A 17,712-nucleotide genomic window follows, 5' to 3' on the forward strand; every position below is an offset into this window, starting at 1 on the left:
CCACAAAAATGACCCACAGTAAGAATGGTAATAATTAATGAAAATTAATGGTGAATAACAATCAGAACTATCATGATAATGAACAAAGTGACAGAAATACTAATGAGTTTAATAGTTACAGTAATATTAAACTAAGGAGGTAGCGATCATGGTACATCCTCCCCTACGTGAATGACGAGGCACGCATATGGGGTGGGTTGGAGTCAGAGTCCTAAGACTGCACCACTCCCTGTGTTCCACGGTTGTACATGTGAGCCACAGGAGGGAGAGGGTAGCTGTCAGCGGGCATGCGTGAGCACTGAGACCCGTGCGTAGACCTCTTCAGGAGAAGAATACTGAGTGGAGGGTGAAGGGCTCTGGTCCTGCACTGTTGTCAGTCACAAAACCCAAACATGAGATTTATCCTAAGACAAGCGAACTTAGGATTTTCTGATATTGGAGCTACAAAGAAGCTTCGAGAATATTCAAGTTGACACCTTCCAATGAGTATTCCAGAATAAATTTCAGAGTAACTACCGGGGAGCCTTGTTCAAGCAGATTTCCAGGCTCCACCCCACCCTACCACACTGAAAATGTTGAGAGTGCATCTACACGTCCACATTAAACAGCAACTTTCCCTGTTAGTCACGCACACAATAATGATTAAGAGACCCCCGATGTGGATTCAACAGATCCAGATCTGTATGGGCGCTGTGGACACCCGAGGAAGACAATCTTCCTGCCAACGTCCATACGCCTAGTCAGTAGCAGGTCTGGAGATCCAGCACCTGCATCCAGACCTTGTGTCTCCACGTTCAGTGGCATGTCACTGCCCCGCATTGTTCCATTTCATGAGGAGCGTTTGAAAGTAAATGACCATGTGATTCACGCTTCGAGGAGCAAAGTGTGATCCCCACAAGTAAGAAGCCCACACCTTCGTGGCGGAGGTATGCGTGTGTTCAGCAGACTAACACACGGGGTGGTAAGCACCGTCCCAGGAGCAGGGCACCAAGGGCATTCAGACCAGGAGCGAGCGCGGTGGTTATTATTAGGAAAGCCTGGGCAGCATTCACCGACAAAATGTCTAGTCACTGACTAACCCGACTGGTTTCTCCTTATAACTTGATATAGATGGCTCTGTTCCTACACTCTGATCTGCCGCCAAGGTGTTTGGAGCTTCTGTCCCCATTTAATAAGCTTTTCTGATCAAACGGTGCACCCACGTCCTGCTACTGAACTGAGTGTCCAACGGAACAAGGATGCCCAGTCTTCCCTTGAAGGCAATTGTGTATGCGTAGAACACCTGGGTCCATGAATCTCCCTAATGAGGTACAGAAGGTGCTTATCGTCCAGACAAAGACATTCTGCCAGTGCTGGAGAGCCGCAGACGGAAGTCCTCTCTGCCTCTCGGAAATGAAGCCAAGCTTTCTCCTCTCTCCAGCCCTCCTCTTTACCGTTGTCTATGAGCCAAGTTCTACCAGGTAACAAAAGAAACTTTGCCCAAGTCTTGGTAAGAGTCGAGTGCCTGAGACCTTATGGGGATCCAGGACTTGGAGCAAAATCGCCGTCACCTGAACCCCGAGCAGCGGGCTCGCAGGAAACCGGAGGACCCCGTGGCCGGGACCTGCAGCCACCTGACTCATCAGTCCCCGCTAGCAGCTCTCAGTCAGATGAAGGGAAGGCAGGGTGCTTCAAGCGTCTGAAACCCTCTTTGCTCCACCGCTGAAGATGGATTTAATTAGGCAAGTTTACCAGTATTTTCTAGATCCACATAACCCCCCAAATGGGTATTTCTTCTAGTAATTGTTGGTTTCCAAGGTCCTCTACCTACCTGCAGCAAAAGTCCAGGGTATTCCAAGGTACTGGCCTAAGAGCCCCACCAGAGCTGTAGGGGCCCCGGCAGAGGGACGAGCCAGGGGGTCTCCTCGAAAGGCTTACTCTGATCTAAGAAATGTCCAGTCCTTTGCTCCTTCGTGCTGCTGGTGTCCTGTGCTTGACTCTGTCCCTGGAGGCTCCACCCCAACCCCTAGTTCCCCCCCCCCCTTTTCCGACATCTAGTCTTATAAAGTTGAACTTAAACACAGGCATCAGCAACGACACCCCAGTGGAGTGTATCTTCCTGCATTCAGCGTGCAAACATGGGTCACGGGTGTGAGGCGCCCTGCACAGACATGTAATTGGATGGGCACTCCTCGCTTTCACCTAAGGAAGTGGCCAGATACCCAAAATGGATCATTAAATTCCCTAAAACTCGGGACCTGTAGCTCCAAGGAGGCATGAGCAACGTAGTGCTCTCCATCAAGTGGAATGTCTTGTCATCTGCTCCTGACAATTCGGGGCCTCGAGGATCATCAGGAAGGGATAGGAAAACAGGCACAGATAAGAGGAGCTGGGCCGTCCTCTTATTCGTCAGGGAACTGTTGACTCCTGCGTTTTATGCTGTTTGCAAAAGGATGCTTCCCAAAATTTCCACCAGAAAATATAATGGGAGGCACGCCTAGTCTCGGTGAATCCCGACTTGCCCAGCGAAGCCTGGGTTTTAAGGGACTGCTTACTGCGAACAGGTAGACAGTACTTTGGGTTGGTGGGGAGGGTACAGCTTATAAAGTGGCTGCAACTCGGTTCCAGGAGAGCTACTCCGGAGGAAGCAGCGGGGGCGAGATTCGGGTGCGCAGAGGCTGGGGGTGGGAAGCCGGTCCAGTGTATCAGATATTGTCAGGCTCCCACAGTAGGGGAGGCCCTTACCAGGAAGCAGGCATGCCAAGGAAGATATGATAGTCCCTGATTCCCAAGAAGTCACAGGCCAGTCACTTTGGTGGCTGTAGAGCCCAGGAGAGAGTCGCCAAGCCCCAAGACAGAGCTGTGGCACAGGATGAAGGAGAGCTTCCCTAAGTGAGAGGTGGGAGAGGAATAAGACATGACCAAAAGAGTGACAAAAGCCAAAGGCAACACAAGGTTGGGATGCTTCAGGCCCTCCGTCCTGCAGAAGCAGGCTTTGGATGGAAAATCACGGCAGCAGTATGGTACTGGGAGTGTCTGAGGCTGTCTCTCTAGGGCTTTCGTTGCATCTTGCCCTTAGTAATAATCTGTGTGTGTGCATGTGTGTGAAGTATATCCACTGTTCCACACGCACGAGGGTTTGGCGTGAACAACAGTCTGGAATCATACCTCTGGGTCTGGGGTCAAGCTACTCCATCCCACTGTGAAGAGCTAATATGTAAAAGCCTGGCTGAGCTCATTATGAACTAACTTGAAAATGTTTCTCTTATTTAAAGGGAAGAATAAGTATTCTTTTATTTATCTAAAATATTTAGATGTTTATCTTTAAGACAGAGGGGGAGGCAAAGAGAGAGGGAGACACAGAATCTGAAGCAGGCTCCAGGCTCTGAGCTGTCAGCACAGAGCCCAACGTGAGGTGGGGCTCAAACTCACAAACTGCGAGATCATGACCTGAGCCACCCAGGCGCCCCAGAATAAGTATTCTTTTAAACGATGCAGAAGTATTTTCTTACCAAAACAAAAGAGCATTTATCCTTGTTACAATGAGCAGAGAAGCTATGTATGACAGGTGCAGATACCATAAAATCATTAACTGTCGTTGACAAGGTCTCGATGTTCTAGTCTATTGTTTGTATTTTATAGAGGAAAAGTCAAGGCTGTGAAAAGTGAGGGCCTCAGCATAAGAGACTCTTAAAAACTGAGAACAAACTGAGGGTTGATGGGGGGGTGGGAGGGTGGGGAGGATGGGTGATGGGTATCGAGGAGGGCACCTTTTGGGATGAGCACTGGGTGTTGTATGGAAACCAATTTGACAATAAACTTCATATATTGAAAAAAAAAAAAAAGTGAGGGCCTCCCCCCGGCTGCAGGAGGAAGCTAACTGTCACTCAAGGCTTGGTCTTCACCTCCTCCCCGCCAGGGCTCCACCGTCCTGCCTCCTTTCTCGGACTCCGGGACCTGGTGAGAGGTGAAGCCATATCCGAGGACATTAACTCAGGAGCACACAGAGCTGGGAACTTCAGCTTCAAATGTCCACGCGGCATTGCCACAGACCCGTCTGGTTGGTACTTACTAAGCGGCCATCCTCACTGACCAGATGGGTTGCATGGAAGGTAGGAAATGAAGTCTTACAGCTTCCAAATTTTGAAAACTAATTCTTTTTTGTTTTGTTCTCAGTCACTCAACCAAAAGAAAGGAAAGCAGTGTTGTGTTTAGAAAAGCAGAGGCAGGGGCGCTTGGGTGGCGCAGTCGGTTAGGCGTCCGACTTCAGCCAGGTCACGATCTCGCGGTCCGTGAGTTCGAGCCCCGCGTCGGGCTCTGGGCTGATGGCTCAGAGCCTGGAGCCTGTTTCCGATTCTGTGTCTCCCTCTCTCTCTGCCCCTCCCTCGTTCATGCTCTGTCTCTCTCTGTCCCAAAAATAAATAAACGTTGAAAAAAAAAATTAAAAAAAAAAAAAAAGAAAGCAAAAAGCTAGATATGACATTGTGCAATCTACAAGATTCACTAGCAAAGAACTAATAACAATTTTAGAAAGTAAGAAAAATGCCTTTGGGGTGCCTGGGTGGCATCCGGGCTTCAGCTCAGGTCATGATCTTGCAGTTTATGGGTTCGGGTCCCGAGCTGAGCTCTGTACTAAAAGCTCGGAGCTTGGAGCCTGCTCAAATTCTGTGTCTCCCTATCTCTCTGCCCCCCTCCCCCTCTCTCAAAAATAAATAAATAGTAAAAAAAAAAATTTGTTTTTAATTCAGGGAGTCTTATAAATAGTTATAATAACCCTCCTTTCTGCACAGCCAGGGGCAAATTCAAGGAGATCTGTGAGCGCCCAAATGGCTCCTGCCAGGAATTTTGCCTTGAAACAGAAGTCCACGCCGGGCAATGTTTAAATGGCCCAACATGCTGCCTGCCCATGGGGAATGAGCCCTTCATCGAGCCTACAACACCCAAGGAAAGATGAATTCTTTTTGAAGCTTTGTGTTTCTTTTGACGTTTTATTCTGTCTTCTGTGTTCTCTCTCTCTCTCTCTTTCTGTCTTCTCACAGGGATTCTTATGGAGTCCTCAATAAATAATAAAGCAAAACGAGCAAGCACAAGACCAACTTCAAAAGTTCATCTTGTACATTTTCACTCCATCACTGTTTGGTCCCCATCTTTCTGTCGGGTGTGGACAAGCTTCTAGTTAAGTGACCAGGTTGGGTGGGGGAGCTGTGATCATACCCATCTTTTGCCAGGCACTGCTGCCCCCGAACCCAGCATCTGGGGGCACCGCTCCCCTTTCCACTGGCAAAATGCGTTACCTCCTTCCATGCAGCCTCATGGCGTCTCTTCCCTGACAAAGAGGCAACGTACGGGAAATTTCCCCAGACAGGGCAGCACCCACGTACGAGACAACCTCTTCTACATTCTTTCCAGAGGTAGCGCCCTGGCCTGTCCATGTGTTTCTGGCTGAGATCCATGGAATTTCTCAAGTTCCCACTTTCACTGGGCATGGCCATTCAGCTTTCCTTCCATCCTGTAAGCCACTGCATTGCTCCCTCTGCCTGCTCTAACAAACTACCACAGATCTTTGTTTTGTTAAAGCAAAAACAATTCATTATCTGACAGCTCTGTCGGTCAGAATCTAACCAGAGATCCATGAACGTGGATCTCAATGGGGTAAAATCAAGGTATCGGCAGGGCTGAGTTCCCTTCCGGAAGCTCTACGGCTCCCTTCCTCCGTGGTTAGGGCAGCAATGGTGGAATGTTCCTGTGCATCAGGGGCCATTATGCTTCACCCATCTTTAAAGCCAACACCAGGCTTTAATCCTCACATCCTAACACTCAAAACTAACCTGCAGCCTCTCTCTTCCCTTTTTTAAGGAGGCTTGTCATTAAATTGGGCCCACCTAGATAATTTAAGGTAATCTCCCTATTTTAAGATCAGCCGACTGGGATCTTCACTTCCAACTTCCAGTGCAACCTCCTTTGCCATGTGAGGTGACATATTCACAGGTTCCAGGGATGCATGGATGAAGTCAATGTCATACACACACAGACACAATGGAATATTACTCAGTCACGAAAATAAGGGGACCCTGCCATTTATGACAATATGGATGGATCCTGATGGCATTACACACACGAAGTGAAATAATTCAGAAAGACACAGCAAGACAGATGCCATCTGAGTTTACTTATATGTGTAATTCAAAGAAAAAAAAAACACAACAAACTCATTGATATAGGGAAAGACTGGCAGTTGCCAGAGGCAGGGGTTGGGGGATGTGTGGTGAAATGGACGAAGGGGGTCAAAAGGTGTGAACCCCCAGTTATAAAATAAATAAGCCCTCAGGGTATCATGTACAGCACTCGACTATAGTTAATAATACTACACGTTTGGAAGTTGCTAAAAGAGTAAAACTTAAAAGTTCTCATCACAAGGAAACATTTGTAACTGTGTGTGCTGACAGATGTTAATAAGACGTACTGTGGTGATCACTTCACAGTACAGACAAACATTGAATCATTATGTGGTACACCTGAAGGGAATATAGTGTTACGTATCAATTATATCTCAATAAAATTTTTTCTTTTTCAGTTATCAGTAACACGAGAGGACATTCAGTAAGCATATCAAAGATCTGAATAAGATGACCACCAACTTAATCTAACTAATATTATTTAAAAACTTCACACAACCACAGAATAAACATTCTTTTTAAGTTTGTTTATTTAATTTTGGGAGACAGAGAAAGAGAGTGCGTGTGAGTAGGGGAGGGGCAGAGACAGAGGGTGAGAGAATCCCAAGCAGGCTTTATGCCATCAGCACAAAGCCCGACAAGGGACTCGATCTCACAAACCATGAGATCATGACTTGAGCCGAAATCAAGAGTTGCACACCCAACCAACTGAGCCACCCAGGTGCCCCAAACATTCTTTTTAAGTGTGCACTTACCAATATAAACCACAAAACAAGTCTTGATAAACAAAATTATCGAAATCATACAAAGTATGTTCTGCAACCCTAACAAAAGTAAAGTAGAAACCAATATTCAGTATTGGGGAAATTCCCATATATTTGGAAATTAAACAATGCACTCTGAATAAAAATGAGTAAGCATTTTGAACTGAGTAAAAAAGAAAGCACATCATATCAGAATGTGTGGAATAAAGCTAAATTAGCATTTTGAAATACATTGTAGTATCCATATGTTCACATTGCCAAAGAAGAGAAAATCTAAAATGAGAAAGACAGCAGAGTAATAAGGATAATAAGAAAAATGTATTAAACAGAAATCAAAGATGAAATCAAAAGTTGGTTCATTGGAAAGATCAATAAAATGTACAAACCCCTGATGTGCTGATCTGAGAGAAAGTCAAGGGAGAAACTATACACAAATGACCAACATCAGTAATAAAAGAAAGGAACAAGTCTTGGGTCAATAAGAAGGTTTCATTTGGCATAGCTTTATGTCATTAAATTCAACAACTTTGGTGGAAAAGGGTAAATTCCTTTAAAGAAACAAACTACCAAAACTTAAGAAAGAAGAAAAGGCAAAACCATATGGACAGAAAGATAAGTGGTGGTCAAGGGCTGGAGGCCTGAGCCGTTGACTGCACAAAGAGAGGAAGAAAGGTAAGGGAGCCATCCAATGCATGATTGTGATGCTGGTTACACGACTACATGCATTTTTCAGAACTCATAGAAATGTACACTGAATTTCAGGGTGCCTGGCTGGCTCAGTCAGAAAAGCATGTGACTCTTGATCTCGGGGTCATGAGTGTGAGTCCCATGTTGAGTGCAGAGATTACTAAAAAAAAATAAATAGGGGCACCTGAGTGTTTCAGTCAGTTAAGCATCCAAGCATGGCACAGGTCATGATCTCACAGTTCATGACTTTGAGCCCCACATCAGGCTTTGTGCTGACAGTTTGGAGCCTGGAGCCTGCTTTGGATTCTGTGTCTCCCTCTCTCTACGCCCCTTCCCCTGTTGCACTCTGTCTGTCTGTCTCTCTCTCTCTCAAAAAACAAAAATTAAAACAAATGAATAAAAATAAATAAATAAACTTAAAAAAGAAAGAAATGGACACTAAATTTTAATGAATAAAATTTTACTGCGTATAAGGGATAGCCCAATAATTCTGACTTAAAATACAACAGACCAAATATCATCTGTCTTCCTGTCTTAGAGTTTTGCTGTTCCCTTTACGTAACTCTAATGACTTGTGCCTCCTTTTCATTAAGCAGCAGTGCCACGATAGGATTCATTTATAAGAATCTGTTTTATTTGTCCACCTAGAACATGGTCCTCCAGAGTAACCACAGCTTCTATCCCCATAACTTCCCTGGATTCTTGAGGCCTGGCTCAACTACAGGGGCAGACAACAACCCGGAGGAGGTCCAGTCATGCAGAGAACCCACCTCATTCTCTCTCACAGTCCAAAGTATAAAGCCTTGTGCACTGATAACTGGAGAGCAGACAAAGAATCCCGTGCGGCTCCGCTCCGGATACATTCATGTAACCTTCCTTTCTTCTTAGGTTCTTTCAAAGTCAGCTGCACCCTGATAATGCTAGAGCCAAGCCTCAGCCCTAAGAATTGGTCCAAACAGCCAGAGAAAAACAAACCTTGCATGAGGATTTAGATGTCGTAAACCAGAAGTCCCGACAGGACAAGGTTTGGCCCCAGCACAGAACTGGCGATGTCTGGAGACACTGTAGTTCTGACCATTAGAAAGGCGCTACTGGCGTCTAATGGCCAGTGGCCAGGGATGATACTAAACACCCTACGGTGGACAGGGATGACCTTGAAGACAGAGAAATAAGAATTATCTGTCCCCAAATGTCGACAGTGCTGAGGTTGAAAAACTGCTATAGGCTTTGAGGCAATGAGAAGAACCAGAAGAAGATCAATGTCTTGCCTCAAGAGCATGTCCTGGCCTCCCTAGGAGACCCCAGATCACCTGTAAGTAGGTATGAGGCACCAACCCACTCCCACATCTATTCTTCTGAATTAAAGGCATAGCCTTTAACGCAGCACAGGAAATAAATTTTTGGACACTCCAGCGTCATTATTAACAGTTTTTCTTACAGACTGTTTGTCCCTTGCTTTCGCTTCTCCATTGTTTCCTAAGCCTACCAGATTCCTGGCCCAACCAGAATCAGGTCTGATTGTCCAAACAAATCTGATGAATTCACTCCCCGTTCCATGCTTAGTCTTTTGCGTGACGCCGTGGAACTCTGTTTCCCTAGATGACTTAAAAAGCCATCTCAGCAATTATAAATGAGTGTACAACATAAGCACTTAAAACATCTGCACGTCAGAGGAAATTATGACTATTCAAAATGTGGAATGCTGTCTCTGCGGTGGCACCACGGTGTCCCAGAGTGCTCCGGTGACGCTGGGACAGTGGCTGGCAAACTACGCCTCCCAGACCCCTTTGCTGACCTGCTTCCAGTTGAGTCACAACAAACATCAGGCACTGGGGTGGGGGAGGGGGCCGGAGCCTGGAGAAGAGGGGAAGAGCTTCCTTAACCACTCAGCTGCAGTGTCCCCCTTGTTAGGGCACGGCCAGAGCCAACCTCGTCATGCCCACACAGAGACACCAGCAACAGCTAGTTCCTGTCCCCTTTCCATAGGAAGAGAAGTCTCTTCTCAGAGCTCCAAGGATGCCCACGACATCTGGGCGGCATGTCCTTCCTCAGGAGCTGGAGAGCTGGGAGACCCCTCTGCAGGCTCTTGGTTGCTTCCATTTTGGTGTCCCCCTGCGGGGTAGCACCTGCGGCCTGCCATCATCTCTGGGTAACCTCAGCCCTCCCTCGAGCCCTTCTTTACCTGTGCAGCCAACCTGGTTTTAAATTTGTTCAAAATACGGGTATATTCCAGTCACCTGAATCCCGGCTCCTATAACTCCTGCTGTCACGGCTACTACTCGTGCCCTTCTGTTGCTGCTGCTACTTACTTGTCATCCTCTAAATCTGTCAGACAGGTCTACATGCCTAACGGATAAAGAGACAAAGCGTAATGAAGGCTGTATTTCATCACTGACAATTGATAGATCAAGTAGGTGAAAAATACATTAAGACTACAGAGGATCTAAAACAACAGTTTGTAAAGTAAAATCTAGAAACCATATGTTCAACTCTAAACATTATCAATGTAAGATATAATTTAATTTCTCTTTTCTTTTTTAAAGTTTATTTACATTGAGAGAGAGAGATAGAGAGAGAGAGAGAGAGAGAGAGAGAGAGAGACAGCAAGCTGGGGAGGTGCAGCAGAGAGAGGGAGAGAGAGAGAGAATCCCATGCAGGCCCCACACTGTCAGCCCAGATGTGGGGCTGGAACTCACAAACTGAGATCACGACCCGAACTGAAATCAAGAGTGGTACACTCAACTGACTGAGCCAACGGGGCGCCCCTCAATTTCTCTTTCTACAGAACATAAAGGAGAACTGACCCGAGATCCCCAATCATTCTAAGTGAAAATAGCACGGACAAGTACATTTGACCATCATGCAGTGTAAGTGGAATTTAATAACGAAATGAACACTAAGGTAAGAAAGCATAAAATAATTTAAAAGCCTTCTTAATAACCAGAAAGGAAATGATAATGAAAATCTTCCTTATACTGGTTTACCTAGCAGAGAAGCCAACATTTCTACATACTATACCGGATTATGATGCAAAATAATGTAGAGTGTAAAATGTTATTCAACTGAATGTGATAACAATTCTGACGGCGGCTGTGCTCTGCAGTGTATCCACTGAAACATAATTTTCGTGTTTCTTGCTTCTCCACTAGCGGAAGCGCATCACTAAAATCCTCTTCGATATCTACTTAAACATCCGCCAAGGGTTTTAGTACAATTTCAAGCACTTAAAACGTCAATTTCCCCATTATTTAACATATGACACACTGGTAGGTCCATATATGTAACAGAACACAACAAAATCTTACAGGAATTGTGTTTCCTTCTACACCGCAATCAGTATGTGCTGGGGCGTACATGAAGAATAAAGCAGTGCAGTAAAGGTACAGAACGAATGAAAATAATATTTAGCAAGATAAAAAATAAACAAGACAATATTTTTAAATAGTCAGTGGCTCAGTGAGGTTTGGTGCTGGGAGAAGGGGGGTGAGACAGTAGTCATGGTTGGATTAAGGGAGGGGGAGTCGAGCAAAAGTGAAATGGCCACACTGGGAGGGAATCAGAAAATGTGTGAGATTCGCCAGGTTCAAATCCAAAAATGTGGTGGATTTGGCACTCATAGCTCTTGCTGGCTCAGAATCAGTTGGCCATAAGCGCTGATCTGTCTGAATCTCTGAATGAAGCAAAGAGAAGAAACAAAGAAGCAAAAGCTGTAAATGGGTATTTGTGCGCTTTCTTTCCCTGTGATTGTATAGCTCCTGGTGACATGAAATGGACTTTGTAACTGACCACTGTCATTGTCTCTGCTCACCTCCTCATTATGGTTATTACCAATAGCAATGATTTTTTTTCAGCAGGATCTAAAATGTCTCTTACAGTTTTATCATGGAGTATTCATTGTTCTTCCTTCTTTCAACAACGAACATAAAGTTGAAAAAGAAACAGCAATGCTTGTTTATCACAGGGAATACTCCTGAACCCATCATTTTTTCCTTGTGGTATTTCTTTATTCTCTCTCTCTCCCATCCCATCGCTCTCTCGCTCTCTCGCTCTCTCTCTCACACACACACACACACACACACACACTCAGATGCCTAATTGTACACAAGGTTGATAGGGTCATTTGCGTGGTGATTTTACATATTTTTATACGTTCCCCCTCTTTAACACGTGGCTGGAAAAGACCTAAAACACAACTGTGACATGTATGGCATCCTCACACCTGAACTCATGCCCTATGAAAGCATTTTTGCCAGAGGACAGATGCACTGTTGTATTATTAGCTATCTATTGTCGCACAACATATTACCCCAAACTTAGAAGCCTGAAAAAACAAGAATTTACTATGTAAACTATTTATGTGGTGAGGCTCAGGTGAGTGCCTCTGGCTCAAGGGCTCTGATGAGGCCCCCATGCACCCACAGTCCAGCTTTTGGCCCGGATTGGGGGTTCACCCGGAGGATGGACTGTGAGTGCATGGGAGGAATCTGCATCCAAGCTCACCTATGTCATTGTTGACAGGCCCCAGGTCTTCATTAGCTAATTGCTAGAGTCATCAGTCCCTTGCCACAAGGGTCTTTTCATAAGGCAGCTCAGAATATGGCAGCCGCTTTACTCAGAGCAACTGAATCAGCCAGAATAAGGGTTAGAGAGGGTAACCAAGATGGAAAAAATGTAACCCAATCTAGAAAGCAATATCCCATCCATTCTGCGGTATCCTGTTCCCATGTCCAGCCTCCTCTGAGGAAAGGACATTGCACAAAGGCATGAAGAAAAGGAGGCAGGGGTCACTGGGCACCATCAGAGGAGCTGAAAATCATAGTATCCAACAGAGTAGATTTTTATCTACAGAGTGCAATGTAGTTTAAAATGAAGTACAATTATCATAGTGATTATTCTGCCAAGATAGCGAAGGGTACCTATACTGGGAGAAATTTCCTAAAATCTTAAGCTATGATTGAATTTCAGTAGTGGAATTCCAAGCAATTTAATGTTTTTATGCTCTTCCGTGTTTTCTAGATTCAATTCCAGGTTTTAATTAGAATACAAATACTTAAATACATACTAAAAATCAAGTTAAAAGGATATAACATATAAAAAGAGTTTGGGTTATGCTTTCAACATAACAGTGTCGCTGTGAAGATGAAACACAGAACTCTTTTGAAGCATGCTCCGTATCACCTTTGTTACGAAGCCTTTCCTGACATTCTCGTTACCCCTCCCCTCTCCTACCCTTTGGTAGAAACTAATACTATTGATTTATATAAAATAACCACCGTCTCTTCTGGGTTGTGCCCTTTACCTAGACTACTGCCCACACTCACTTAACTTTCCATCTCCCATTATCTGATTGTGATGGATTTGGTGTAGCCCTGGGTTTTGCTGTACCGCCTGATGCATCACAGATACATAAGGCATGATCGATGATTGTACATGCATGCATGCATGGAGCCTACTGGAGAACAGAGCTGACAATGAGGATGTCCTCAGTGTGTGGGAAATGGACAGTATGACCTTCTGCTTTCTCGTCCATGAGTTTCACCACCTTTGTGTACTTTGGCCCTGGAGATTTCCTGTGGGAGCCTGACTTATTCCCTTTTTGTTAGCTCTACTAACCAAGAACAAACCACAGGCCCAGGAAGCATCATAAATAGCCATGGATCTGCCCGGCTCAGCAACCCCAGGCTCTAAGCATGCCGATGCCTCTTTTCTTCACTGGTCGTTCAGCCACGAGAATTCATGTGTTTCTCTTCACACTCCTCTTTTTGACACTCTTATCCCCAGGTAAGGTGGTGGCTAATTGCTCGGGTCTGCTATCTAGAAAGCTATCTGGCAGGTCAGACAAGATTCATAAACCTGGTATCAACAGCTTCGTTAGTATGATTATAATGCGGTGAAATAGGAAAGAGACAATTCCTTTGCCTGATGGAGTCACATTCTGTTTATCCTTACTCTGTACTTAGGACACCCTGGTGAGGCATGACAATTGATTCATAGACAGGCAGATCTAAAAGGATTGGATTTCAGAGGCATCTACCATTAGATCTACTCACGAGGTCAGAGGAAGAGAAGGATGGAATCCCATCAATGAGATCTAGAGCTAAGGGTGTTTCTTGGGGGAATCTGTCATGTAAGTATTTGGCTCCCAAAAGAATTCAGAGTCAAAATGAAGTAATGATACACAGCTCTCATTATGGGAGAGGTATGTTCATAGTTGTAAAAGTAGGGTTAGGTTGATCTTATGTCTTTTTTTTTTTTCTCATCCAAAACAGACACTTTTGGAAAATAAAGTAAATGGAGCACTGTTATAACTGTATCACAAGAGCAGACAGAAATTAGAACTGTCCCAGCCAAACTGGCCACAGGGTCATTCTGCATAAATGGCATAGACCCAGAATAGGGTTTTAGAAAGAGGATTACAGTCCCCAGGGAAGGGTTACTGGGAAGACCGAATACTGGTCTGCCAAAGCCTATATCTGCCAAAGCATATAGGTGCCAAAGCATATATCTGGTCCCCAAAATGAAGCAAGTAGGAGGAGCATATCCTTTGGAGTGCTCATCCACAAGCTGTGTGGAAGAAAGTGTTGAGCTGGGAAATGGAGACAGTAACACCAAAGGAGATGCTCTGCTATCATAAATCCTTAATGCTAAGATGGTAATTAAAAGTTTTCAGGTTCAGGGGTGGCTGGGTGGCTCCGTCGGTTAAGGATCCAACTTCGGCTCAGTTCATGATCTTGTGGTTTATGGGTTCGAGCCCTGTGTCAGTCTCTGTGCTGACAGCTCGGAGCTTGGAGCCTGCTTCAGATTCTGTGTCTCCCTCCTCTCTGCCCGTCTGTCACTCGTGCTTGCTCTCTCTGTCTCTCTCTCAAAAATAAAACATTAAAAAAAATTTTTTTAGGTTATCAGGTTCAAACTCATCATTTTCAGATGAGATGACTGAGGTCCATAGAAATACTTCACAATTCTATAATTTAAGTATTCATACATGCATCTGAAAAGAATATGTCAGAGTTGCAGAGGCTGATAATCAACTATGTGGAAAGAGTTTAAATAATTTGTATGTCATACAAGATGAGCTGCTATCAATTGGACCAAGCATGTTAAGAAAACACATATCAGGGGAACCTGGGTGGCTCAGTCAATTAAGCGGCCGACTTCAGCTCAGGTCATGATCTCACGGTCTGTGAGTTCGAGCCCCACGTCAGGCTCTGTGCTGACAGCTCAGAGCCTGAAGCCTGTTTGAGATTCTGTGTCTCCCTCTCTCTCTGACCCTCCCCCGTTCATGCTCTGTCTCTCTCTGTCTCAAAAATAAATAAATGTTTAAAAAAAAAAAAAAAGAAAACACATATCAGACAAAATAATCAGTATGTTTGCACTTGGAAATACTTTCTTCTGACATTAAAGGAGGATTTGTTTAGGGTATATTAACTGCCAGGCACTGCTCTAAATTTCATATTAGGTAGTAATATATCAAGTGGACTATCGTGTCCACTGAGGAACTATACTGTGACAAAAATAGGGACATATTTCCTGCTTTGATGGAGTTTCCAATGTTAATCTCCCATGTTGTCCACACGCTGCTCTTTTTATCCTTTGCTAAATTTGTTGACAACTCTAAGGATAGGCTGAATCAAGAAGAGTGCCTCCATGGGGCGCCTGGGTGGCTCAGTCGGTGAAGCGCCCGACTTCGGCTCAGGTCATGATCTCACAGTTTGTGAGTTTGAGCTCTGCATCGGGGTCTGTGCTTACAGCTCAGAGCCTGGAACCTGCTTCTGATTCTGTGTCTCATTCTCCCTCTGCTCCTCCCCCACTTGTGCTCTGTCTCTCAAAAATAAATAAAAATGTAAAAAAAAATATTACAAAATAAGTGAAAAGCTAAAGCATAGACGTTTCGGAACACGAGGTTAGACAGGAAGTGAATGAATTATTTTTGTGAGATTAGTCAAAGTACAAAAAAAGCCCACATTGATTTAACAAGAAATCACGATTGTATACGCTTGCAAATGAAAGATGATTTGCAAAGTGAATTTGAGGACTGCAGGGGGCTTCAGACACATGAATGGATACGAGTAAAGACACCAAGATGTGATGGTCACAGTGTACTACAGGTTCAGCATGCAGGGATGTTGAGGCAAAGTGACTGTGCCTGAAGGCTGGCAAAGAGAATCAGAGGCAGCCTACAGAGCGCCACGTGCTGGGGCAGGAGGGGCTTGCCATGTACTGTGAGGCTCTGATAATGGAATGGACAGACTCATTTACCCTTAGAAACATCTCTTTAAGAAATGAAGAAGATGAACAGGAAGGGGCAGCCTAAAAGGGAATGATCATGGGACTTTACCTGTAAGAGAATACAACTGAGCAATAACTCTGGATGAAGAGAAGGGACACGTGAAGGGAACGTGAACGAGCTGTCATTGATTATAGTTAATGAATAAATGAATGCTCTGGAATGATCATTCTTGGATTCCTGGATAAAGTCAAAGGGTGTTAATCCAGAAAGAAAATACAGTGAGGAGGATATTTTCATGTGTCTTCATTTTTGAGGCTCAGACAAGGACAGAATGAGGACCAGATTCAACATCTTGAGTTTCAGGAACCTAGGCATCTTCCAGGTAGAAGCATATAACCTTGAAGACATGGGCCTGATATTCAGATGTGAAATCCCTGCATGAGTCATGTCACTGTTCTGTAATATGTGTCTAAATCTTCAGGAGTATGTGGTAATGCTTAGGGGAAGCCAGTAGCATGAAAAGAGAAGACAAGATAGAGAAGATAAGAAAATGGAAGTAAGGACATGAGAGAATAAGACAGAATCGGAGAAGAGAAAGGAAGAGAATACCATTTAAACAACCAGAAAAAACACCACAGAGACTGAGCAAATGGAGAAAAGTTGCTAGGAGCCTGTCAGTGAATTTAAAATATTGAGCTGGTGAACATCAAACCATGTCGACTAACAGCAACAAGACTTTCAAGAAGTCACATGCCACCCAAAGATTTGGTAAAGCTGGAACTAAAATAAGGTCATCAAGGCTATTTTTACAAGTTTTTCCCAGCTTTTTTGAGGTATGATTGACAAGTGTAGATTTATATATTTAAGGTGTACAGCATGAAGATTTATCCATATATTTTCAATACCATGGAGGAACCTGAGGACGTGATGCCAAATGACAGAAGTGAGACACAGAAAGACAAATGCTGCCCGATCTCACTTATATGTGGAATCTAAAAAGTTAAACTCATGGAAGCACTGAGTAGACTGGTGGTTCCCAAGAGCTGGGGGTGAAGGAAATGGGAAGGTCATAAGTTTTCATGGAAATATACATATGTGGAAGCGGGGATGCTTTCACCATTTTCGTTGCCCACAAACATCAGTCCCCTATTTGTGACAGTGTGCCAGTCTCTTTCTTCCCTTTGCCTACAGCTCTGGAGTCCTTCAGAGTAACCCAAAAACTAGTATTTTGAGTGTCAAATTGATTGGTAAGAAAATGAACTCTTATCTAGAAGAAAATGTGGTTCATGCTAGCAGTTCAATCAGGAATGAACTATATAGTGTCTGGTCAAACGTACATGCTCAATAAATAATAATAAGTAAATACTGAATAAGCAAGAAAAAGAGTGTGGATAGTTATTTTTTTTCTTATTTCACATAAGGCTAACAAGAGTTGTGATCCATCTTGTCATTTTCCAGTCCTTTAAAGAGAAGTATCTATAAAACTAATGAAGAAATTGAAGATAACCTGGAAACTGAGGATAGCTTATTCTTCTAAGAATAAATGTAAGACCTTCTGGAGGTTCCTGAGAGAGTGTAAGACAAACATTCTAATAAATGGAGCCTATAAAAGGACTTTCAGCATTCCCACCATTTTTGTTTAGAAATCACCAAAAAACAACATGAGTGAGAAAAAGAATTGAAAATAGCATCTTCAAGTAAACTAGGATATAGATGGAATGTGAGAAAAAGAGGCATATGTCTCCATTTCTTATGAGGTTCCAGCAAAGAACACTTCTAGAAGGTAAGGGCACACCCTAAGAACAAACTCAAAAACATTCCTTAGCAAAACAAAAACAGAATTCACGGGCTATTAGTGGGAGCATCCCAGGGGCCCATA

The 17,712-nt window shown here is 44.1% G+C and overlaps 1 protein-coding gene across 1 annotated transcript; it reads left to right on the top strand.

Moving 5' to 3' along the window:
- The first annotated feature begins 1,170 nt into the window (after window positions 1-1,170).
- Window positions 1,171-5,174, top strand: DEFB108B (defensin beta 108B). The gene is made up of 2 exons (XM_045448884.1): window positions 1,171-1,460; window positions 4,770-5,174. Exons 1-2 carry the CDS (start codon window positions 1,442-1,444, stop codon window positions 4,931-4,933), a joined length of 183 nt encoding a protein of 60 aa, XP_045304840.1. The 5' UTR covers window positions 1,171-1,441; the 3' UTR covers window positions 4,934-5,174.
- The last annotated feature ends 12,538 nt before the right edge of the window (window positions 5,175-17,712 follow it).

The sequence above is a fragment of the Leopardus geoffroyi genome, chromosome B1 (genome assembly GCF_018350155.1).
Source record: "Leopardus geoffroyi isolate Oge1 chromosome B1, O.geoffroyi_Oge1_pat1.0, whole genome shotgun sequence".
Classification (NCBI taxonomy): Eukaryota; Metazoa; Chordata; class Mammalia; order Carnivora; family Felidae; genus Leopardus; species Leopardus geoffroyi.